At 46.6% G+C, this 25,766-nt stretch overlaps 1 protein-coding gene across 3 annotated transcripts in view; it reads right to left on the reverse strand.

The window, feature by feature from the left end:
- The window catches only part of NPLOC4 (NPL4 homolog, ubiquitin recognition factor), an 80,178-nt gene that overhangs the window by 25,651 nt on the left and 28,761 nt on the right, over positions 1-25,766 (reverse strand). For all 3 annotated transcript variants that reach the window (XM_003315770.6, XM_009433499.5, XM_063799429.1), the window contains exons 7-12: positions 24,305-24,428; positions 22,157-22,336; positions 17,946-18,032; positions 14,859-14,930; positions 13,729-13,855; positions 6,578-6,738 (exon numbers count right to left, since the gene is read on the reverse strand). In XM_003315770.6, coding sequence (XP_003315818.1) covers positions 6,578-6,738; positions 13,729-13,855; positions 14,859-14,930; positions 17,946-18,032; positions 22,157-22,336; positions 24,305-24,428 — 751 coding nt within the window. The remainder of the gene's footprint in view (positions 1-6,577; positions 6,739-13,728; positions 13,856-14,858; positions 14,931-17,945; positions 18,033-22,156; positions 22,337-24,304; positions 24,429-25,766) is intronic.

Genomic DNA, 25,766 nt, shown 5'->3' on the forward strand with positions numbered 1-25,766 from the left:
TGTGTGTCTGTATGTCTGCATGTTTTTGGAGGAGTCTTGTTCTGTCGCCCAGGCTGGAGTACAGTGGTACAATCATAGCTCACTGCAGCCGTGAACTCCTGGGCTAAAGAGATCCTTCTGACTCAGCCTCCTGAGTAGCTGGGACCACAGGCTCATGACACAGCACCCGACTAATTTTTTTTTTTTTTTTTTGTAGAAATGAGGTCTTGCTATGTCGCACAGACTGGCCTCGACTTCCTGAGCTCAAGCAATTCTCCCACCTTGGCCTTCCAAAGTGCTGGGATTACAAGTGTGAGCCACCACACCTAGTCTATTAGTATTCTTTTTAAAGGAAAAGACAGGAGACAGTCAAGCGCCTCCTGGCTGTACAACAGTCTACGAGTGTGAGTCTTGTCCCTGTGTGATGGGCAGGAGGTCCCAGCCTGCCCAAACAAAACCCCTACCAGCTGGGCTCTGGGGCTGCACATAAGGCTCCACAGCTGCAGGCTCTTGGGGCTGATGGGCAGTGAGCCACAGCCAGCCTCCCGATTCGAAGAAACACACAAAAACCCAAGGAGCCTCCCGGCCAGGGCCAGGCCTCCTCCCTGCGGCGCTGCCCCTGCGCACTCACAACTGAGCGCCCGTTGCGCCAGCACAGCAGCCACTGCCACATGATGCAGAGTGTGTGTGACACACCCATGTGCATTCATGGCTGGAAAGTTATTTTAAACTCTTCTTCCTAATTATCAAGAGAGATGTTAGTATGACTTTAGTGAGCGACTTGGAAATATCTATCAAAACTCAAAAAACCTTCCTCCCCAGCAATTCTATTTTGAAGATATACAAAGATGTCACAGGAGGATGTATAGGGTGTTAAATGTGGCACTTTCTGTAACAACCAGGAAGAACCAAAGGCCATCAACACAAGACCAATTAAATACATTCTGATTTGGCCATACAGTCAATAAATGCACTCATTTATTCTCCATAATTACAAGTCTTTGTTTTGAAGTTAAAAGAATAGAAAAGGAAACAAGAACTCTACCAGATGCAAAGAGTAGTTATCATTAAATATGTTTTCTTCATGTTTTTCTGCAGGGGACAAGTGTTCCCTTTCACAAGAAAGGTGAAAGAGAAAAGCCCCACGTCCTGCCACCTGGCTGCCCCAGAGATGAGTGAGGCTGGCTGGCCCTAGTCCCTCGGGAAGCTCCTGGTCCTCACAGGACTATGTGTACACCCATATGCTTTCCTAAAAAACTACACGTGAACGATGACACAAATGTGCCTTCAAATCACTTCTCCAAGGCCAGCATCTGCACAGCTCCCCTCATCTGTCCACAAGGCTCTTCCTCGTTCTCTTACTGGCTACATATGGGACAGGGCAAAGCTGTAGACTCTCCTCCCTCCTGAAGGACAGTCAGGAAGCTTCTACTCCCACCCCATGTGTGAGTGCATGTAAATGTATGTCCACATCCATGTGCAAATGCCTATATGTGTCTTCAAAAAAACAACAAAAAAAAATTGGTATTATACTCTAGGTATAGATGCACTTTTAATTTTACTTTCTAAGTTTTACCCCTTATCTTTAAATAATTTGCAAACACATACCTTTAGTAACCACATGCTATCCCAGAGTCCAGCTGTAACTTAATATCCCCTTGGGATGGGGCTTTTCAATTGTTTCCAATTTTTATTGCCAGAGACAACAACATGATAAACAACAGCCTTAGACAAATATTGGTGCAGGTTTTGTTTACAAGGCATATGTTACCTTCAACCGCAAAGTCCATGGGAGGACTAAAAGGATGACCCCAATGTTTGCTTTTACAGTTCTCTTTGCTCCAACTGATATTTTCCTGAAACATGAGAAATCTGTCTCAAATCCTACAGGGCTATAAACAATTCTGGGAAGTATTTCTAGCCTATTCTCGCTAACAGAGGGCAAATAAGCACTCTATGAAAACAACAGAATGATTAAGGAAATGTCACATATTTCATGACAAAAGGGAGCTCCATTCCTAAGTGCAAGAAACTTACAATAACGCATGGAAATAAAAAAGCCAATTTCCAATCTGAAAAGGGTATTTAAAAATAATCCTACAGCAAACTCACAGTTAACGGTAAAATCCTAAAAGCACTTGCTTTACAATTAAAAGCAAGACAAAGGTGCCAGAGACTTCCACTGTCATGAGTGCTGTTTGGGAGATCCCAGGCAACACTGGGAAAAGCCCAGAGAATGAGAAGGGCTGATGATGGAAAGGATAATACATGTAGGAAATGCGAAAGACTAAACTTATAAATAATAATACTGAGGAACAGATAGCAGTTGCTGGATACAAAAATTTACCTGTTTCAAACAGCAACAGTTTAAAAATGTAATTTTAAGATAGTGCTATTTTGTAACAGGCTTAAAAAAAATTAAAGTACCTAGGAATAACCTAACAAATGATAGGTAAGACCTCCACAGAGAAAACTGAAAACCTTTCTAAGAGACATTAAAGAACATGGGAACGAGGCCCAGCACGGTGGCTCACGCCTGTAATCCTAGCACTTTGGGAGGCCGAGGTGGGCAGATTGCCTGCTGAGCTCAGGAGTTCATGACGAGCCTGGGCAACATGGTGAAACCCTGTCTCTACTAAAATACAAAAAATCAGCCAGGCGTGGCAGCGTGCGCCTGTAGTCCTGGCTACTCGGGAGGCTGAGGCAGGAGAATTGCTTGAACCCGGGAGGCGGAGGTTGCAGTGATCTGAGATCACACCACTACACTCCAGCCTGGGCGACAGAACGAGACTCTGTTGCCAAAAAAAAAAAAAAAAAAAAAAAGAGTATGGTATTAGTTCTGGTTTAGGAAAACCAGCCAATGGAATAGAACAGAGTCCAGTAACATCCATGATTCATGGAGATGACTGACGACAGAGAAGCATTAAAGATTAAAAAGGAAACAAAAGTTTGCTTTTATTCCCAAAACTGTGCTCATATAGCTGATTATCCACGTCGTTAAGAAATCAAGGCCGGGTGTGGTGGTTCACGCCTGTAATCCCAGCACTTTGGGAGGCCAAAGTGGGCAGATCACGAGGTCAGGAGTTTGAGACCATCCTGGCCAACATGGTGAAATCCAATCTCTACTAAAAATTTAAAAATTAGCCAGGCGTGGTGGTGCACACCTGTAATCCCAGCTACTCGGGAGGCTGAGGCAGGAGAATCGCTGAACTCAGGTGGCAGAGGTTGCAGTGAGCCGAGATCAGGCCACTGCACTCCAGCCTGGGAGACAGAGGAAGACTCCGTTTCTGGGGGGGGGAGAAAGAAATCAGAGGCTGGGTGCAGTGGCTCACATCTGTAATCCCAGCATCTATAATCCCAGCACTGTGGGAGGCCGAGGCAGGCAGATTGCTTGAGCCTAGGAGTTCAAGACCAGCCTGGGCAACATGGTGAAATCCTGATTCTACTAAAAATACAAAAGAGTTAGGTGGGCATGGTAGTGTGTGCCTATAGTCCCAGCTACGCGGGAGGCTGAGGCAGGAGGATCGCTTGAGCCCAGGAGGCAGAAGTTGCAACAAGCTGAGATCACGCCACTGCACTCCAGTCTGGGTGACAGAGCGAGATGCTGTTTCAAAAGAAAAATACAGGTCAGGCATAGTGTCTCATGCATGTAATCCCAGCACTCTGGGAGGCTGAGGTGGGTAGGTCACTTGAGATCAGGAGTTCGAGACCAGCCTGCCCAACTGCGTAGGAGGGAGGAAGGGGAGGCAGGGGCCTGAATCCAAACCAGATAAGAAGACCCCCAGCAAAGGGGACTGTGGCACTGAGATGGAAAGCCCCTTCCCTCCCCTCCTGCAGGAAGTGAGTGCTGGGAGATGAGGGTCTGGCAGAGACTCTGGAGACACAGGAATTTCAAACATGCAGCCATTCTCCCCCCTCAAGATGTTTGCAGCTGGGTGTGGTGTAATCCCAGCACTTTGGGTGGCCTCACGCCTATAATCCCAACACTTTGGGTAGCCAAGGTGGGCAAATCACTTGAGTCCAGGAGTTCAAGACCGGCCTGGCCAACATGGTAAAACACAGTCTCTACTAAAAACACAAAAAATTAGCCGGGCAGGTGGCACACATCTGTAGTCCCAACTACTCGGGAGGCTGAGGCACAAGAATCGCTTGAACTCAAGGGGCGGAGGCTGCAGTGGGCCGAGATCGCGCCACTGTACTCCAGCCTGGGTAACAGGGCAAAACTGTCTCAAAAAAAAAAAAAAAAAAAAGATGCTTGCAAAAGTTTTAAGGTACATGGGATACCTACATATTTAAGCTGTATGAGGCATGAGGAAAACAAGAAACTTCTGGACAGACTGTATCTCCCAGCCTTTCAGGGCCAATGAGACAAAGATTTAAGGAAGACTGTCACCTCACAAAGAGCTCTACCAGGCTCTCAGATGGCACCCCTAAGGGGTTACACTGTAGAAAAAGGGAAGGATCAACAATAGACGAAGTCTCATCAAAATGCAAGTCGGCTCTGACCAGCTACTTGCCACCTGGATGGAGATGGACAGCTCACCACCACATTTCCCATGGAGGAAAGGAAAGCCCTCTCTGGAAGAAAACACCCTGCTGGAGTCTCTGGCTTGTGATACACAATGAGCAGCACACCACACACACTCAGCACGCCAGTAACAAGGACAGACAGACAGATGGTCCACAGAAAACACATTGCAGCTGCAGACCCACATATGCTAACCCATAATTAGAAAAAAAATCAATCAATTAAAACTGATGCAGAAATAAGCAGGTGATATGAGTTAGTATATAAGAACATTAAAAGTTAATATGGGTCGGGCGCAGTGGCTCACGCCTATAAACCCAACACTTTTGGAGGCTGAGGCGGGAGGACTGCTCGAGGCCAGGAGTTCAAGATCAACCTGGCCAACATAGTGACACCCTGTCTCTTTATTTTTTTATTTTTTATTTTTTTGAGACGGAGTCTTGCTCTGTCGCCCAGGCTGGAGTGCAGTGGCACAATCTTGGCTCACTGCAAGCTCTGCCTCCCGGGTTTACGCCATTCTCCTGCCTCAGCCTCCCGAGTAGCTGGGACTACAGGCGCCTGCCACCATGCCCGGCTAATTTTTTGTAGTTTTAGTAGAGACGGGGTTTCACCGTGTTAGCCAGAATGGTCTCGATCTCCTGACCTTGTGATCCGCCCGCCTCAGCCTCCGAAAGGGCTGGGATTACAGGCGTGAGCCACTGTGCCCGGCCGACACCCTGTCTCTTTAAAAAAAAAAAAAAAAAAAAAAAGGAAAAAAGAAACAAAGAAAAAAGTTGGTTTTGTTTTTTTTGTTTTGTTTTGTTTTTGAGACAGAGTCTAGCTCTGTTCCCCAGGCTGGAGTGCAGTGGCACGATCTTAACTCAATGCAAGCTCCGCCTCCCAGGTTCACGCCATTCTCCTGCCTCAGCCTCCCGAGTAGCTGGGACTACAGGTGCCTGCCACCACGCCCGGCTTATTTTTTGTATTTTTTTTTTTTTTTAGTAGAGACGGGGTTTCACCGTGTTAGCCAAGATGGTCTCAATCTCCTGACCTTGTGATCCGCCCATCTCGGCCTCCCAAAGTGCTGGGATTACAGGCATGAGCTGCCGCGCCCGGCCGAAAAAAGTTAATATAACTGTATCCCCTATGTTCAAAGAGTTAAGTAGAAACACAGGAAGCAATTAACAACTTAAACTTCTGGAATGAAAACTACAATGTCTGAGATGAACAATATGCTGGATGAGATTAACTGCAGATGAGACACTGTAGAAGTCCAGATCAACGAATGTGAAGACTAAAAGAAATTATCCAAAATGAAACACTGAAGAAGACTGAAATGAAATGAACAGAGTATCAGTAAACTGCGGGACAACTTCAGGCAGCCAAATACATGTGTAACTGGAGCCCCCAAAGGAGCGGGAAACACCAAAAAGAGAAAACATTGAGTAGCTGCAATTGGCAGGATTCTAAAAAAGGTCCCGAAACATCTCCCACGGTCTTCTCATCTCCACCCCTATCCTTGAGACAGGGTCTCGCTCTGTCACCCAGGCCTGTAGTGCAGTGGCACAATCATGGCTAACTGCAGCCTTGACCTCCCCGGACTCAGGTGATCCTCCTACCTCAGCCTCCTGAGTAGCTGGGACTACAGTTCATGCCACCACATCTACTTTTTGTAGAGACACGGTCTCGCTATGTTGCCCAGGCTGGTCTTGAAGCTCTGGACTCAAGCAATCCTCCTGCCTTGGCCTCCCAAAATGCTGGGATTACAGGCATGAGCCACCATGCCAAGGCCCCATCTCCTCATCTTTAGAAACTGAGACTGTCTGTGTTGCAATGGTCGGATTTGGTGTTACTGATCTCAAAGCCAGTGCATGTAGCTCCCTCCACTTCTGGTGAGAAGCCCTACGCCATGGAAGCATGAGTAGCGAATATCCAGCCCCAGAAACGTGACAGAAGCCTTTAGTGACAAGCAGGGTTCAACCACAGCTGACGAACGGCTGCTATTGGCAGAATGCACCCAAATTAGAAAGGTCCAAGACAGGTTCACACCATTCTCCATGTACAGAGTTCTTTTTCTTACCATACTTTTACCTTATAAAACACATCAGGCACATACTGCTCACTGCTAGACTCCTTGGCGTAGCCAAGCTCCGGGGCGTCCTTGCATGGCAGCAAACACTCATCACGGACCAGTGCCATACACTGATTGGACACCTGGTACCCTTCAAAGTGGACTTGGTTGTCAGGACCACCTGCAAGAGAGAGACCTTTAAAAAGAGTCTACCAAATGGCATTCAAAACCAGTCCATATCTGTTAACTCTTCACCTCTGATCAACAGAAAAAACAAACCCTCAAGAGTTTGTCGGGGGTAAGAGTTAAAAAATGTTCAGTAGTCGGCCGGGTGCGGTGGCTCATGCCTGTAATCTCAGCACTTTGGGAGGCTGAGGCAGGCGGATCACGAGGTCAGGAGATCGAGACCAACCCGGATAACACGGTGAAACCCCGTCCCTACTAAAAATACAAAAAATTAGCTGGGTGCGGTGGCGGGCGCCTGTAGTCCCAGCTACTCGGGAGGCTGAGGCAGGAGAATGGCGTGAATGGCGTGAACCCGGGAGGTGGAGCTTGCAGTGAGCCAAGATTGTGCCGCTGCACTCCAGCCTGGGTGACAGACTCCATCTCAAAAAAAAAAAAAAATTCAGTAGTCAACAGATGGGTAGCCACAGCACAAGACCTAGACACGCAGGTCAGGACACGCTGCAGCTCCGCACACACTTGGCTCCACAAACAGGTGCCACTAAGGACATGCTCTATCAGAATCTGGAAATCAAGACTGTTAAAACTTTTGAAAAAAAGAAAAGAAAAGGCTCAGATTACGCCTGTAATCTGAGCACTCTGAGAGGGCAGGGCGGGAGGACTGCTTGAGCCCAGGAGTTTGAGACCAGTCTGGGCAACATAGTGAGACCCTATCTTTACAATAAATCAATCAATCAATCAAAAAAAAAAAAAGATTGTTAAACATTGTCTAGCATCTGCCCCTAAAACCAGGCTTAGTGTCATCAGCACTTGGGCTCCTGGTTCATAATAACACCAGGGGTGTAAACGGCAGATAGATCCCTAGGCTCACGGTAAGGATGGGAGGATAAATTCATCTGGAGGCAGAGAGATGGGGGAGCGGGTGGGAGAAGAGCAAGACGGAAACTATTTTTAATACAAATCCAGTCATGGTATTGTATACACAGCAGCCTCTGTCTTCCAGAAACCTACACGGCCGCCACGCACAGTCAATGCCACCAGGCGTCATCACACAGTGTGGAGGTGCAGGTGCCACTCCACGGCCGTGGGCAGACCTGGGAGCCCAGCTCCTCCACGGTTTCACCCTCCACACTGCCCACCCCATCCTTCTCTCCCAGTCTCCACTCCATCGAAGCCTCCAGAATGACTTCATGTGGGGACAGGAGAACTACAGATCATGGCTGAGAGGCGGCAGTGTGGTCCAGTTAGACCAGGTCCCTGAAGTGAGCTGGGCAGATGATGCCATGGGGGCAGCCTGAGCCTTTGGAGGAGGCAGGCATGGGGGAGATGCCCACCACTGCAGAAGTGTGCTTCCAGAACTGAAGTTACGTGCTGACTACAATCTCATTATTTTTTAGGTTTTATTTATTGTTTTAGAAGTAAGGTCTTACTATGTTGCCCAGGCTGGTCTCTAACTCCTGGCCCCATGTGATCCTCCTGCCTCAGCTTCCCAAAGAGCTGGAATTACAGGTGTGAGCCACTGTGCCCAGCCCTCAACATTTGTTATAGTTTTGGATGAAAAAAAAACCCTCAATACCTCTATTTCAGTTTCTTTGACAAAAAGAATCACTTATGATCAGAAAACAGAAACGTAGTGCACATGGCTGTCAAACATGCATCAGAAAGCAAACCCGACGGCCACACAATCAAAAAAGGTGAGGGAGGAGATAGAGCTGGCCGCCATGAAGCTCTCAACACACATAGGAGGCAAGTGATGGCTGGCTTCAAAACCCTGGGTCAAACTCGCTCCAAAGGCACAGTTCACCAGCATAGGATTTTCTCCCTGCCCCAAACTCAAATGCTCAGGAGGCAGCCAACCCTGCACAAATGACCACTAATATCTCAGCAAAGATACAGGCACCTCACTTGCCCGTGTGCTTGGTGGCATAAATGACACTGAAAGAATGCAGGGCTCAGAGGGAGCAGCGGCAAAGGCTGGACAGAGCGCCGGGGAGCCACGGTGCAGACATCTGGTTAGGACACCATGAAAACCTGGACTGGGCTTGGCGCAGTGGTTCACGCCTGTAATTCCAGCACTTTGGGAGGCCGAGGCAGGCAGATCACCTGAGGTCAGGAGTTCAAGACCAGCCTGGAAAACATGGTGAAACCCTGTCTCTACTAAAAATATAAAAATTAACTGGGCATGGTGGCTTGCACCTGTAATCCCAGCTACTCAGGAGGCAGAGGCAGGAGAATCGTTTGACCCCAGGTAGCGGAGGCTGCGATGAGCTGAGATCATACCACTGCACTCCAGCCCGGGCAATGGAGCAAGACTCCATCTCTGGAGTAAAACAGAAAAAAAAAAAAACCTGCTCTGGTGTTTAGACTGGTCATTAACACGATAGGTCATTCAAGAAAGAAAAATCTAGCAGTTGAGAATAAGAGAATAATGGAAAGCAGTATTTATAAAACTGAAGGCTGTTTATAAACAGCAAAATTGGCCATATGGATAATCTTCAAGGGTAAATTCACTGAGATGAACTGCAAACTCCCCTTTCCACATGCAGCAGCAGGAAATACATGTCCTGATGGGTTTGTGTAACCCTGCCGGAATGGCTGGCAGGACAAGTTAACTATCATTCCCTTCACAAATCAGCCAGTCAGGAAATCCCTACGTGGGAAGGATCACAGGGCCTACAAAGAGGCAGTGACAGCAAAACTTCAGCTGCTATTGAATCTGAATGCATTTCTGGTTTTTTAACCAGATCCCCAGCAAGTAATTTTAACAGCCTGTAAATGTAGAGTGTGCTAGACTATGAGGACACAGATGCCCAGCCCAGTGTGGGGGGTAAGTTCTACACTGCACTGTCCTTCCACAGGGCCCCTCAGGGTCACTTGAGCAAAGCGCACACTTCATTGGGGCTCTTATACTCTGAAGCCTCATGCCAGAGAATACCTGAGTACAATGAAAGGGGAAAGGGGAGGAAGGACAGATGCAGAGGGAGAGGCGAGGCCTCCGCATCCCTGCCAGGACCTGAGTGCTGTCGGCAGGGGCGCCCCGCACCCTATGCCACATGGCTCAGTCTGAACCTTCCTGTCTAAGGAGGGACGTGGGACGGGAATGCAACAAGTACAATTTCCAACAGCGCTATGGGGTCCCCGCATGGCCGTGACCAAGAAACCCTAACACAGGGGAAAGAGCACACTTTACTTGAGTTAGAAAACCTTCATCCAAGCTGTAGTGATTAAAAGCACACATGAGGATAAGCACTCCTCAGTCGGCCACCACCCTCGGGAAAGGGAGACCATGGCAAGTCTGAGCACCAAGAGGGGTGATTCACACAGACACAAAGGGGCTGTCACTGCCTATCTGCTTATAAATTAGGTTATTATCTCTCAGTTCTAAAACCTTTCAGTAAATACCAATTCCAGAGGCGAAAAAAGCCCAAGGATGATCTATATAATCTCTCAACTCTCAACAAGAGGTATGACTCAAATTCAAGGTGGTAGCCCCCAAGTTAGAAACTGTAATTCTAAAAATGTGCCAGTTCTTCTGGCCCATGGAATAATTTCTCCACAGAAACAGTAATTAGACTGGGCACAGTGGCTCACACCTGTAATCCCAGGACTTTTTGAGGCCGAGACAGGCGGATCACTTGAGGCCAGAAGCTCGAGACCAGCCTGGCCAACATGGTGAAACCCCGTCTCTACAAAAAATACAAAAATTGGCCGGGTGTGTTGGCATGTGCCTGTAATCCCAGCTACTTGGGAGACTGAGGCACAAGAATCATTTGAACCCGGAGGCAGAAGTTGCAGTGAGCCAAGATTGTGCCATGGCACTCCAGCCTGGGTGACAGAACAAGACTGTCTCAAAAAAAATTAAAAATAAAAATAAAAGATCCTCGATTTCACTCAGAATAAAATAGACATTAAAACCACACTGAAATACTGTGGAACTGTTCCATATCCCACAAGACTCTCAATGCCCGCTACACACTTGTGTAGGCAAAAACCACTACTTACAATGATATGAGATTAGAAGCAATTCTATTTTATAAATAGCCACAAAACAGACAGGCACAGTTGTAATGCACACTGAATTCTCTGGGACTACAATAGTGTAAGCTGAGGCAAGGGCACACTCTTCTGCTTGGAACTGGGTGGGGAGCTGCTGAGCCTCTCAGGAAGCCATGTTGCTGACGGCAAGGCCAGCTGAGAGGCCTGGACCCAGCCCTGTGCTCAGCCCTTGCCCACACAGGCCAGTACGGATCCCGCTGTGCTGTCCTCACGAGTCAGTCCAGAAGCACTGACACACCTAAACGTATGACTTTATTCTGTTTCTTTCCTATCACTTTCCCTTGATGTTACAGTTAGGATACTACTCTGCCTTCCATTTCAGAATTCTGTGTGTCGGCAGCCTACATTAACTATGTTACCCATGAATTTTATTTCTGCATAGTAAAGGGGTATCACAAAGTGTTCTAAAAACAGGAGTTGAGTCTGATAGGCTTGGAAACTACCAGCCTACACTACTGTACCCAGATATCAGCCTACATGTGGCAGGGGTGTGGGGATGTGACACCGAGAAGAGTATGACGACACTTTTCTCCCCGTCTCTAAATACAACGCTGGGCAGGCAGAATTCTAAATGACATGAGCGCCTTTGTTCTCTGCTCCCCTCCTGGGTGCCCAGTGCCCACTGCCTGATGCCCCAGCTGCTCTCCAGCTACCCTGAGTCCCCCACCATGACAGCACCCTTCCCAGGGTGCCCTCACCAACAGGTTCTGTAATGCAGAATTCCCAGACCCTCCTTCAATCCTAGCCCAAATTCCCAACCCTTCCCTTAAGCACTCAACCCAAGCAACAACTTAGGAAAATAAATCTGACTCGGCCGGGCGCAGTGGCTCACGCCTGTAATCCCAGCACCTTGGGAGGCCGAGGCGGGCGGATCACGAGGTCAGGAGATCGAGACCATCCTGGCTAACACGGTGAAACCCCGTCTCTACTAAAAATACACACAAAATTAGCCGGGCATGGTAGCGGGCACCTGTAGTCCCAGCTACTCGGGAGGCTGAGGCAGGAGAATGGCGTGAACCCGGGAGGTGGAGCTTGCAGTGAGCCAAGACAGTGCCACTGCAGTCCAGCCTGGGCGAAAGAGCGAGACTCCGTGTCAAAAAAAAAAAAAAAAAAAAAAAAAAAATCTGACTCAACTAATTCACATGTAAAATAGTTAACATGTATTAATTATTAACATAAATAACGTGTGAAAGATGCCTATTACCCTCAAAAAGTATATTCATTTCAAAAATCAATCTAAATGCACCTTAAATCAAGGAACTGCAGGCTGGGCAACACAGCAAGACTTCATTTCTACTAAAAATTTAAAAATTAGGCCAGGCGCAGTGGCTCACGCCTGTCATCCCAGCACTTGGGAGGCCGAGGTGGGCGGATCACGAGGTCAGGAGATCGAGACCATCCTGGCTAGCATGGTGAAACCCCATCTCTACTAAAAATACAAAAAATTAGCCGGGTATGCTGGCAGGCTCCTATAGTCCCAGCTACCCGGGAGGCTGAGGCAGGAGAATTGCGTGAACCCGGGAGGTGGAACCTGCAGTGAGCCGAGATCGCGCCACTGCACTCCAACCTGGGCGACAGAGCGAGACTCCATCTCTAGGGAAAAAAAAAAAAATTAAAAATTAACTGGGCGTGGTGGCGCACGCATGTAGTCCCAACTACATAGGAGGCTGTTGGGGTCGGATCACATGAGCCCAGGAGTCGCACCAGTGAGCTATGACTGCACCACTGTGCCCCAGCCTGGGTGACAGAGCAAGAACATGTCTCAAAACAAACAAACAAACAAAAAACACAAAAACCCGGCAAGCTCAAGAATATGCAGCAAAGTGCAAAAACTTCGCAGTCAGCTTGAACACTTTTCTTTCTTTTTTTCTAAATGTTTTATTTATTTATTTTTTGTAGAGATGGGGACTTGCCATGTTGCCCAGGCTGGTCTCAAACTCCCAGTCTCAAGGGATCCTCCTGGCTCAACCTCCCAAAATGCTATGATTACAGATGTTGTAATCCCAGCACTTTGAGAGGCCAATGAGGGTGAATCACCTGAGGTCAGGAGTTCAAGATCAGCCTGGCCAACAAGGCAAAATCCAGTCGCTACTAAAAATACAAAAATTAGCCAGGCGTGGTGGTGTGCACTTACAATTCCAGCTACTCTGAAGGCTGGGGCACAAAAATCGCTTGAACCCAGGAGGCGGACGTTGCAGTGAGCAGAGATTGCGCCACTGCACTCCAGCCTAAATGACAGTAAGACTGTCAAAAAAAAAAAAAAACCCGCTTTTTTGCTTTTTTTTTTTTGAGATGGAGTTTCACTCTGTCGCCCAGGGGAACATCCTTGTCCATATATACACATACATATATATATTTTTTTTTTTTCTTTTTTCTTTTTTTGAGACAGAGGCTCACCCTGTCACCCAGGCTGGAGTGCACTGGCACAAACTCAGCTCACTGCAACCTCCGCCTGATGGGTTCAAGTGATTCTCCTGCCTCTGCTCCTTGAGTAGCTGGGATTACAGGCGCCCACCACCATGCCCAGCTAATTTTTATATTTATAAAGAGATGGGGTTTCGCTATGTTGGCCAGGCTGATCTCGAACTCCTGACCTCAAGCGATCCACTCACCTGGGCCTCCCAAAGTGCTGGGATTACAGGCGTGAGCCACCACACCCGGCCAAAAAAGTGGACTTTTAATGAGAGCACTGGCCTAGAGGAGAGCTCTGTGGAGGTCCTGATTCTGTTATGACTTTTGGGGTTTGTGTTTATATAGTTTTATGCTGTTAAGTTCAGAATTTTTACCATAAAAAGAAAGGAGGAATTTATATCCCACAAGCCCAGTAAGAAAGTCCAGTATAACTAAGTTAAGGATAAAAAGCTACCAAAAAGAGGAACAAAATATATTAACGAGGTGGTAATATTTACAGTACATACTGTCCCTGTTATACCTGTAGCCACTGCAGTGACAAACTTGGATCCAAAATGTCCGTCTGGAGAGAGCCGGCACATGTTGGGATGCTTGTTCTGGAAGTCTCCTGCAGTGATGCACTCTTCTGAACTTAGGAAATAGGTGTCCTAAGACAAGAGAAGCAGCCTATCAAATTTTACAGCATCATGCCAAAATATACTTCTATTTCTTCTTTAAAAAATAAGAACTAAGCCAGGAGCAAGTGACTCACACCTCTAATTCCAGCACTTTGAGAGGTGGAGGCGGGAGGTCCACTTGAGGACAAGAGTTCGAGACCAGCCTGGCCAACACACCAAAACCTGGTCTCTACTAAAAATAAAAAAATTATCTGGGTATGGTGGTGCACACCTGAACCCAGGAGGAGGAAGCTGTAGTGATCCGAGATTGTGCCATTGCACTCCAACCTGTGCAACACAGCAAGACTCTGTCTCAAAAAAATAAAAATAAAAAATAAGAACCAAACTATAAAACTCAAAACCACTTTGAAACAAGTATCTACAATTCCTAACCATTACCAATTCCTCATCTAAAACCACTCACAACGAGAAAGGCCAGAAGCACTATGCAAACCACCCCGCCATGGGCTGAGCCCTGAAAGTCACTGCTTTATAAAGGTAAGATGGGTTTAGCTCTATGAGACCAAGAGATCCAGCCTTCATTGATCAAGAAGAACTTCTTGAAAAATAATGGGGCCTGAGAGCTGGGCGTGGTGGCTCACACCTGTAATCCCAGCACTCTGGGAGGCCAAGGCAGGCAGATCACAAGGTCGAGATCAAGACCATCCTGGCTAACACAGTGAAACCCCATCTCTATTAAAAATACAAAAAAATTAGCCGGGCATGGTGGCAGGCGCCTGTAGTCCCAGCTTCTCCTGAGGCTGAGGCAGGAGAATGGCGTGAACCCGGGAGGCACTGCTTGCGGTGAGCAGAGACTGCGCCACTGCACTCCAGCCTGGGCGAAAGAGCAAGACTCCGTCTCAAAAAATACAAATAAATAAATAATGGGGCCTGAAAGCTAGAACCAGCGGTGCAAAGAGACCCTGATAATGCAGGCCAACACCATCTGTAACCAAGCCATAGGGCCACACGCACAGTCCTGTCTCCACCTCACCTTATTTCGACTGTAGCGGACGGTACCCTTTCGGGTATCTTCTGAGACAAGGTCTGTAAATATCCAGCCAACCTTAAAAAAAGGAAAGTAGCTTTTAAACATCTCCTCAAGATAGACGATGAATGGCTGGGCGCAGTGACTCACGCCTATAATCACAGCACTTTGAGAGGCCGAGGCAGGAGAATCACAAGGTTAAGAGATCGAGACCATCCTGGCCAATACAGTGAAACCCCATCTCTACTAAAAATACAGAAATTAGGCCGGGTGCGGTGGCTCACGCCTGTAATCCCAGCACTTTGGGAGGCCGAGGCAGGTGGATCACCCGAGGTCGGGAGTTCGAGACCAGCCTGACCAACATGGAGAAACCCTGTCTCTACTAAAAATACAAAATTAGTTGGGGTGGTGGCGCATGCCTGTAATCCCAGCTACTCAGGAGGCTGAGGCAGGAGAATCACTTGAACCCGGGAGGCAGAGGTTGCAGTGTGCCAGGATCGCGCCATTGCACTCCAGCCTGGGCAACAAGAACAAAACTCCATCTCAAAAAAAAAAAAAAAAATTAGCTGGGCGTGGCCGGGCGCCGTGGCTCACGCCTGTAATTCCAACACTTCGGGAGGCCAAGACGGTGGATCACGAGGTCAGGAGATCAAGACCATCCTGTCTAACACGGTGAAATCCCGTCTCTACTAAACATAGAAAAAAATTAGCCGGGCGTGGTGGCGGGTGCCTGTAGTCCCAGCTACTCAGGAGGCTGAGGCAGGAGAATGGTGTGAACCCGGGAGGTGAAGCTTGCAGTGAGCCGAGATTGCGTCACTGCACTCCAGCCTGGCCCACAGAGCAAGACTCTGTCTCCAAAAAAAAAAAAAAAAAGATAGATGATGAATGTTTTCTGGCTTCTGCCCAGAGAGCTTAAAAAGAATGTTCTCAGTCAGAAACTCCTTTTTGTGAGCCAGGTGAATCTACATCAACAGGTTCCTCAAGTAAGATGCCAGGCCACACCCAGGGATCTCCATCTCTGTTCAGTAGAAACTGGCCACCCTCCCTCTGGCGCTGCTGGGTTAGAGATGAGTTTCCTCAGCACCAGCTCTGCCCAGCACCATGCTGGGTGCAAGAGACACAGCAGTGAGTGAGATCAACAGAAGGTGAGTGAAAAAGGCACTTAAACTCCCAAGAGGAAGACAGACAACAAGCAAGCAAATAAACATTTCAGAGAGTAGGTCTTTCCTGACAAGCTAAGAAAAAGGATTCCTAGAGAAAGGCACATAATATAAAAGGGGTAATATAATGCAGACTTCACACAGCTGCTCCTGGGAGCTCCACCTCAAGGCCGGAAGGAAGCATCTGAGGGTATGAGGATCTGAAACCTGTGACCCAGCAACCCCTGCACGTTCAGTGTGGCAGTGCCTGTGTGCTGTGTGATCCTTAGGCCCGCCTCTGCCTGTGAATTCCTGCACCAGAAGCCCGTCACAAGGCCACAGGAGCAGCACTTGAGTCCCGGCAATTGTCACTTCTGTCCTCGGGAAGGATCTGCGGCCCATGACCCTCTCCAGCACTACCTGACACACAACTCTTCCCATCCACCCCCAGCAGACATGACTAGCCCACTGGGAGACTTTCACTGTCTTTAAAGATGCCCCAATGAATGAAAAACCCAAGGTGGTGGCAATAGAGAAAATGAAACTTAAAGGGTTAATTATGCAGTAAATAAAGCAAAATCAAAATCAAACTGAGAAAAATAAGGGCTTAGAAACTCATATTTTAGGCCAGGCACGGTGGCTCACGCCTATAATCCCAGAACTTTGGGAGACCAAGGCGGGTGGATCACCTGAGGTCGAGAGTTCAAGACCAGCCTGGCCAACATGGTGAAACATCGTCTCTATTAAAAATACAAAAATCAACTGGGCGTTGTGGCGGGTGCCTGTAATCCCAGCTACTTGGGAGGCTGAGGCAGGAGAATCACTTGAACCCGGGAGGCAGAGGTTGCAGTGAGCCAAGATCGTGCCACTGCACTCCAGCCTGGGTGAAAGAGCAAGACTCCTCAAAAAAAAATAAAATAAAATAAAAAGAGAAACTTGTGTCTTGCAGAAAATTATTTAAGTAATTTCAAGATTATGAACTGTAAGATTATAACAAATTAGGTCAAAAAATTGGACCAATCTCTTTTAAACAAGAGAACTTCCAGAATTTGAACCTAAATATGCCCCTAAATGAAGATGCTGACTCCTTGTTAGAAACAGGATGTTTCTTTCCTAAAGACAGTAAAACTGTGTGGACTGCTCACTGACACTACTAGGTTTTAAGTCACATTTGCAGTCTCACCCCCTTCATCTGTAGAGAAGATTAAATAATCTAGAGATTATTTTTCATGGTCTGAGTTGATTAGGAAATAAAGGATAAAACATACTTATTAACATTAAACTCGTAAGATATGTTCAAATTCATGGCTCTACATGAATTTATTAAAATTGTTCCTGGGAACTGTATCAATGTCAGATAAACCAGATCAATAGAATAAAAAAGGAAATCCTTTTCTCATCTTCTAACTGTTCCATGAAACTAGGAAGAATTGTAGGCTCAGAGAGCTAAATTATAAACAGGAAATTAAATGATGATTGATGACGGAGCAGCAGAAGCTCCAAGTGCATGGCACAGAACATGAACACTGTCAATGGAATGCCAGCCTTGACTGTCCTTGGCTTCCAAGCTACATGAAGGGAGAGCTCAGGCAGAAGGGACACACATGCACAGAAGAGCCAGCAGGGGTGCGGCTGGGGTCAGTTTCCCACTTGAAGCAGTCCTCATGAAGTGTGGCTGGAAGGCTGAAATCTAACAGCCAGATCTGCACTGGGATTTTTTTTTTTATGCTCAAGAAAATGTTCTCATTTTAGTTTAAGTCAGAGGAACATAAAGGTTATTGGTGCCCAACAAACATATGTGAAGTTTCAAAACATATGGTGCCTGCACCTGACCTTGTGCAGCTGGGGAGAGCCAGTCCCCGACACAGCCCGGCCACTCCCTCAACTTCCCCTGGCCTGGATGCCCAACAGAGCCTGGCCACGCCCCCTGCTTGGCTGCCGGATGCCTCAGTACCTTCCGCAGGCCAAGTTTGGCAGCAATTTCATCGACCACTTCAGCTTTTGGATCCTCAAGAAGCTCCAAGCTGTTCTGTGTACCAATCTGCAGGGAATCAAAGGGAGAAGATGGACTTAGAGCAGAGGGCTCAGGAAGCAGCACCCCAAGCCCTTCCACTTCCAGCTCTAGGTCACAAGGAGTGCTGGGGGCCTCCTTGTCAGAAAGGAGAACTATAGCCACAGATAAAACACATGCGACATGCCTCCCGGCTTCTCTCCTTCTCGGGTTGTGCTGCACCTTTTACCAGGGCTGCAAAACATGTGGCACGCAGGGCCCAGCTGATGTGTGCTGCACAGCTCTGCATCAGGAGCGCTCAGGACTAAGGCAAGGCAAGGTCTACACACTCTGCCTGTTTTAAAAGTTCCTTCATCAGGGAATTAAGTTACTTTCAAACTTCCTTGGATAAGTAGCTTCACTCCAAACAGGTTTGGCTAAATTAGGCAAGACTCAAACTGTAAGGTAACATCCATTCCCACAAAACAGCCTTGGAAAATCTGTGTGCCACTCCTGCAGAGACAATGCTTGGCTTCACAGCTAAGATACTCAGTTACAGGGACACTATGAACTCCACAGAGAGCGATGAGCTCACCAACCCTAAGGAAGGGAAAAGGTGTTCAAAAATCAACCACCTCCTTTCATCTGGCACAGGGCGGTCGATGAGTTGTAGCTTCGACTGGCTCCCATGCAACTGAAACCAGCCACAGCACATCACTTCCCAGAGTGGACCACGCTTACCGAAATCATTAATGTTCACTTAAATGTAGCTTGCGGGTCATTAATAGGTATCATTCTATGCAGAAACCCCAGCCATAAGAATAGGAAAGGTAAAGGTAATCCCAAATTGAGTTACAGTAACTGGGCATATCCTTGTAAATTAGTCAAAATCTGGCAAACCACAAAGAAGTTTACGTTTGCTGGGTATTACCCATATGGAGGTCATTAATACCTCCAGAATGTAGGTTAAATCACAAACTCAGAGAAAAAGCTAAGGAAAAGGAGTTGTTTAATGACATGTGGCAGCATAAGCTGCATAAGCAAATTTTTGTGTGTGTATTTTTAGTAGAAACAGGGTTTTGCCATGTCAGCCAGGCTAGTCTTGAACTCCTGGCCTCAAGTGATCTGCCTTGCCCTACAAAGTGCTGGGATTATAGATGTGAGCCACCACGGCTGGCCTCAATTATACTTTTAATAGAACCGTTGAGCTCTCCATGAAAGAGACCCTTTAAAAAAACTGAATCTGAATACTGTGTGCTTCGAAAAGCAGCATCCTGAGTACAGCACAGTGACCTAAGGGTTGAGACTTCACTGGCGGGGTCTCTACTGCCATCTAGTGTCTCTTTTTAAAAGAACCATGGCAAAGGCCTCATGAAACACTACATCTATTGCTATACAAAGATACCAAAAATGTCACTGAAAATCCGTATAAATACAGCCAAGAAAGACACACATTTGTGCAGGGGCCACTAGCAACCCTGTACACCAGCTGTTACCCATGCATAGCCTGCAGTTTCAGACTCTGATCAGCAAACTCCGAAAGCAGCTGCAGGGCACCCCAGCCTGCCTCCCACTCAGGTTATCTAAATAGGAGGCTAGCCATCCGGTGATCTCCACAAGACAGTGTTAGGTGGAAAAAGTGCACATATTATACGTACAAAGAAACAAAGAAGGGGGATAGTATGAATGTGCGTGCATGCATGCGTGTGTGTATGTGCTTACACTAAAAATGTCACATACAAAAAAAACAAAACTAGCCAGGCTCAGTGGCATACACCGATAGTCCCAGCTACTTGGGAGAAAGAGGTAAGAGGATCTCGCTCAGGAGCGAGAACTTGTTTCAAAACAAAACAAAACAAACAAACAAACAAACAAAAAACAAACTTTTGCCAAGCACAATGGCTCATGCTGGTAATTCTAGTACTTTAGGAGGCCAAGGCAGTAGGATCACTTGAGGCCAGGAGTTTGAGACCAGCGTGGGCCACACAGAGACCCTCCCTGTATAAAAAAAAAAAATTAAACAATTAAACAATTAAAAAAAAAATCAGGCCGGGCGCAGTGGCTCACGCCTATAATCCCAACACTTTGTGAGGCTGAGGCGGGTGGATCACGAGGTCAGGAGTTTGAGACCAGCCTGACCAACATGGTGAAACCCTGTCTCTAATAAAATTACAAAAATTAGCCAGGCATGGTGGCGGCACCTGTAATCCCAGCTATTCAGGAGGCTGAGGCAGGAGAATCACTTGAACCCGGAAGGCGGAGGTTGAAGTGAGTGGAGATCATGCCACTGCACTCCAGCCTGGGTGACAGAGTAAAACTCCGTCTCAAAATTTAAAAAAAAAAAAAAAAATCAAACTTCAGGAAGTCCAACTAAAAAGATTTAGGCTGAGCATGGTGGCTCATGCTTGTAATCCCAGAATTTTGGTAGGCTGAGGCGAGTGAACTGTGTGAGCCCAGGAGTTCCAGACAAGCCTGGGTAACATGGCGAGATCTGTCTCCACACACACTATATATGTATATACACATATATACATATATATGTATATATACACACACACGTATATATATACACACACATATATATACACACATACATATATATACACAAATACACACACACACACACACACACACACATATAAAAGTCAGACATGGTGGTGCACGCCTGTAGTCCCAGACACTTGGGAGGCTGAGGCAGGAGGATTGCTTGAGCCCAAGAGGGCTGCAATTGAGGCTGCATTGAGCCGTGATGGCAGTACTGCACTCCAGCCTGAGCAACAGAGTGAGACGCTGTCTCAAAAAGAAAAAGGTTTTAAATTCTAGGGGCTACCTGTAGAGGAAAGCAGGGTAAAGGGAAATGAATATACCTTGTTTGTAAACATGACTTTGGAAATGTGCACTTTTTTTTTCTTTTCTAACTTTTAAAAATATTTCTGGCTGGGCACAGTGGCTCCTACCTGTAATCTCAACACTTCAGGAGGCCAAGATGTGAGGGTCACTTGAGGCCAGTAGTTCAAGACCAACCTGGGCAATATAGCGAGACCCTGACTCTACCAAAAATTTAAAAACTAGCTTGGCATGGTGGCATGCACCTGTAGTCCCAGCTACTCAGAAGGCTGAGGCAGGAGGATCGCTTGAGCCCAGGAGGTCAAGGATGCAGTAAGCTATGACTGCACAACTGCACTCCAGTCTGGGCAACAGAGCAAGACTCATCTCTAAAAAATAAATAAATAAAAATTAAAAATTTCTAACATACAGCTAATTTAAAGAATTTTACAGTGAATACTCATATACCCACCACTAGATTCAGCATGAACATTTCCTATGCACTATCTGTCCCTCTAGTCACCCATCAATTCATTTTATTTTTCTATTGGATTTCAAGTGTATTACAGACATAAATGTACTTCTCCCTAAATAGTACAACATGCGTATCATTAACTAGCATTCAATATTTGCTTACTTTTTTACTTTTGCAATAAAATGTATGTAAAATACACTACATCAATATTATACACAATTACAAAACAAATTGAAATTTATATAAATATACACACACAGCCCAATTCCCAAAAACCAGAAATACAATGTGTAACTAGTTGGTGGCATAATCATACCGAGAGGGCCTTCCAATGACTTCCAAGCACAGTGACTAGCTGTGCACACACCCTGCGGGATATACCCTCAGGACACTTCTTTCCCCTCCAAACAAATCTTAAATTGTTATCAGTCCTATTTTGGTGGCAGTTTTTGTTACTCTGGTGACACTCTGGTGATTGGTGCTGAGGTGTGTCTGTGGCCTTCTCCATGGTTCCTAAGACAGTGACTGCTGCATGGTGGAAGAGACACAGAATGACACAAGGAGGACTGAGCACCTGGACACTACGGAGTCAATGAGCAAACCTGGACACAGCAGACGAGATAAAAACACTGGATCAATAGTGGCAAATGTACCGGTTGTGTAAGAAAATATCCTTATCCTTAGTAACATACACTGAAGGTTTTAGGAGCCATGATCTCACTCTCCAATAACTCAGAAAATGTTGTGCACGTGCACCGGTGTGTGACAAAGGGGGCACAAACAACAAAGCGAACAGGGCAAGGCCTCTCCGAAAGGGCATCCCCCACAGCCTCCAAACACAGAAACTCAGGAACTTGAATCCCGTCATGTTTACCTGAGGTGGCTCATAAATCGCAGCCACTTCAGCCCTGATGCCAAGGGGAATGTCTTTGTGCTCCGTGTACCGTCCGTATAAGTACCCAAAATGCTGGTTCCCTGTCTTTCTCCAGAAGTCAAGAAAGCGGTCAGCGACGGTGTGATTCTCAAACATGATATTGTCCACATGCCTGTACTTCTGTAGAGTTAACAAGAGTGGGCTGATGAAAACATGCCATCAAAAAGAAATCACTTGTTTTTCTAACACAAACCATTCATAAATATCTTTTACCTAGTTCTTTAAAAAACAAACCAATAGGGTGTGATGGTGCATGCCTGTGGTCCCAGATACTCAGGAGGCCGAGGCTAGAGGATCGCTTAAGCCCAGGAGTTCAAGTCCAGCCTGGGTGACAGAGTGAGAACCCTTGTATCTTAAAAAATAAACATCTGGGCTGGGCGCAGTGGCTCACGCCTGTAATCCCAGCACTTTGGGAGGCCAAGGCGGGCGGATCATGAGGTCAGGAGATCAAGACCATCCTGACCAACGTGATGAAATGCCGTCTCTATTTTTTTTGTATTTTATAAAAATACAAAAAATTAGCCAGAGCCAGGCGTGGTGGCGGGTGCCTGTAGTCTCAGTTACTCGGGAGGCTGAGGCAGGAGAATGGCGTGAACCCGGGAGGTGGAGCTCGCAGTGAGCTCAGATGGCGCCACTGCACTCCAGCCTGGGCGACAGAGCAAAACTCCATCTCAAAAAAAAAAATAATAATAATAATAATTATCTGCTATTCTATTCAAAAAATAAAAACAATAAACATTACTTAAGAAAAAAACCAGTCAGGCGTGGTGGCTCATGCCTGTAATCCCAGCACTTTGGGAGGCGAGGCAGGCGGATCTCTTGAGTCCAGGAGTTAAACCTCAAAAATTATTCAATACAGTGAAACCCTGTCTCTACTAAAAATACAAAAATTAGCCAGGCATGGTGGCTCATGCCTGTAATCCCAGCTACTCCGGAGGCTGAGGCAATAGAATCACTTGCACCTGGGAGGCTGAGGTTGCAGTGAGCCAAGACTGCACCACTGTAATTCAGCCTGGGCTACGGAGTGAGACTCTGTCTCAAAAAAAAAAAAAAAAAATGCTCTGCCCTTTAGACCACTTCAGAGTCCAGTGGCGGGACAGGGGGTTATAGGAGGATGGAGATGGGTTTCATCTATCAATAAATTCAAAATAATTCCATTGTGATTTAACCTAAAATACAGGTTTTCACAATCTCTAGGGCAAAAAACAAACACGTTTACTTTTTTTTTTTTTTTGAGACGGAGTCTCGCTCTGTCACCCAGGCTGGAGTGCAGTGGTGTGATTTTGGCTCACTGCAACCTCTGCCTTCCAGGTTCAAGTGATTCTCCTGCCTCAGCCTCCTGAGCAACTGGGACGACAGGCGCCCACCACTACGCCCAGCTAATTTTTTGTATTTTTAGTAGAGATGGGGTTTCACCACATTGGCCAGGCTGGTCTTGAACTCCTGACCTCAGGTGATCCGCCCACCTCAGCCTCCCAAAGTGCTGGGATTACAGGTGTGAGCCACCTTGCCCGGCCAAAATAAAGTAGTTTTCAAGAAGGAAAAAGGAATAGAGAATAGGAGGTTTCCAAAAAAGTCGAGGAGGCCACGGAATTCTCTCTAAGGAGCCGTTTTCTCTAAGGGCACAGCGGCAGGAGGAAGGCGAGGCAGGCTACTCTCAGAGGCGGGACAAGGACAGCAGAACATCCAGAAAGGCCGGAACGCTCCCTCCTTCCTGAGCCACATTCTCTCCTTAAGCCAGCCTGGACAGGTGCTCAGAGCTGGTCCAAGGGGTGCCCCTTTACCAACCTTCAGAGCCAGTTTCCTCACAACCACTGAGGATTTTAAATAATCACCAGGAACATTCTGCCTCCATATGAGCCAGCAAAACAGAGAACTGAGGGCGCGCACTCCATATCTCCAAGAGCAAGAAGCCTTAAAAATGATATATTCAGTGTACCACTTCCACAAAAGGATCATTCAATCCATCAAAAAGTACTGAAAATCCACCACGCATAGTGCTAATAGCATTCCACTCCAAGGGGCTCTTCTGGAAATATCCGTTTCTCAGCCATGAAAACAAATCTAGACAGACAGGGAACATCTCACCTGTCTGTTCAGCGTGATGGCGCTCGGCTGGCACTTAGTACAGATGCCATTCGGCCACGGGAGGTGCCCCTCACACCCTGACTTAATCTTGCAGCTGATGTTCTCCAGGGCAACAAACTTCCCCCTACATAGAAGAGAAGCAACTTAATTAAACATCACATTGGTGAAAAGTTGAGCAAGAGGCTGGAAATGACATGCTAAGTATCTTATACCTCCTGAACAGTGTCTCAGGAGCTAAGCACGTGGCAGCAGCAGGGAAGATGGGCTAAGGATGATTCTAATGGAAGCTCTACCTACAGTTCCAGCACATTCCAAATCCCAGCTTCTGTCCCACATACTTCAACCATACAGGAACACACAACTACTTTCCTACCAAACTGTGGTGTTTTTTACCATCTATCACTAACATCCAAGAAAGCTTTCAAGAATACTGTAGAATATCTACTGATCTCACCTGTGCCACTGAGCGGGCATGAGGCTCCTACAGGTTTCATTAAATTGTCAGAAACTTTGACATTAGCCCAGTACTTAGATATTTGTAAAAAATTCTTATTCGTGGGAAAAATCTGATTAGGATATGTAATTAAGGCATCTTTACTCTGCTTTAGGCTAAAATAAAAACTACTGTTGAAGACTGTCAATGAGAAAATCCTGGACCCTACTCTGAACTTTTTCTCCAGCTTTACTGAAATATAACTGACAAAAAAAAAAAAAAAAAAGAAATCTGTAACTTTAAGGTGGACGTGAGGTTTTGTTTTTCAAATAAAAACGATATATTTACAGTGTACGAAATGATATTCTGAAACATGTCCACACTGTGGAATGGCTAAATTGAGCTAATTAACATATGCATTACCTCACATACTGATCATTTTTGGTGGTGAGCCATTTTTGGTATCATAGCATCTAGGAAGCAAAGACTCGTCACTGAATCTGCATGTTAACAGCAGCCACAAACACGCCCCCACTAGAGACTGTGTTCCTTGACCTAGACTGACAAAGGCTGACCAAGTCTCTTTCACTACAATCAATCTGCACCCACTCCTTAGTCCAGAGAGTTCCACGGCTTTCCCCACTGACAAGCAATAGTGGGTTTCTAGCAGGTTTTTTCTTCTGGTCTAACATTTTTAAAAAGTCATTTTAGGATGTCAGCGGGTTGTCAGAGAAAAGCTACAATCAGGCGAATATGACATCCTTCACAAAATGTTGCTGACTTCAGTTCAGCCACCATCTCCTCGTCGCACTGACAGGAATTATAAAATAATAGCTGAAGCCTGCTACTTTCTGGTAGGGTGTACAGAGAGCCAACAGGAGAAGGTCATACAGGCAAGGGCTTGCCATGGCTTAAAAGAAATCAAAATGCTCAGTTCACCCCTTTCTGGCCACTGTTACCACCTGTGCCCACCTGGCTGAGCCTGTGGGCAACTACTGTGGTACCATGAGGATTAGTGGCTGCAGCCCC

Source organism: Pan troglodytes, chromosome 19 (assembly GCF_028858775.2).
Source record: "Pan troglodytes isolate AG18354 chromosome 19, NHGRI_mPanTro3-v2.0_pri, whole genome shotgun sequence".
In the NCBI taxonomy this organism is placed as follows: Eukaryota; Metazoa; Chordata; class Mammalia; order Primates; family Hominidae; genus Pan; species Pan troglodytes.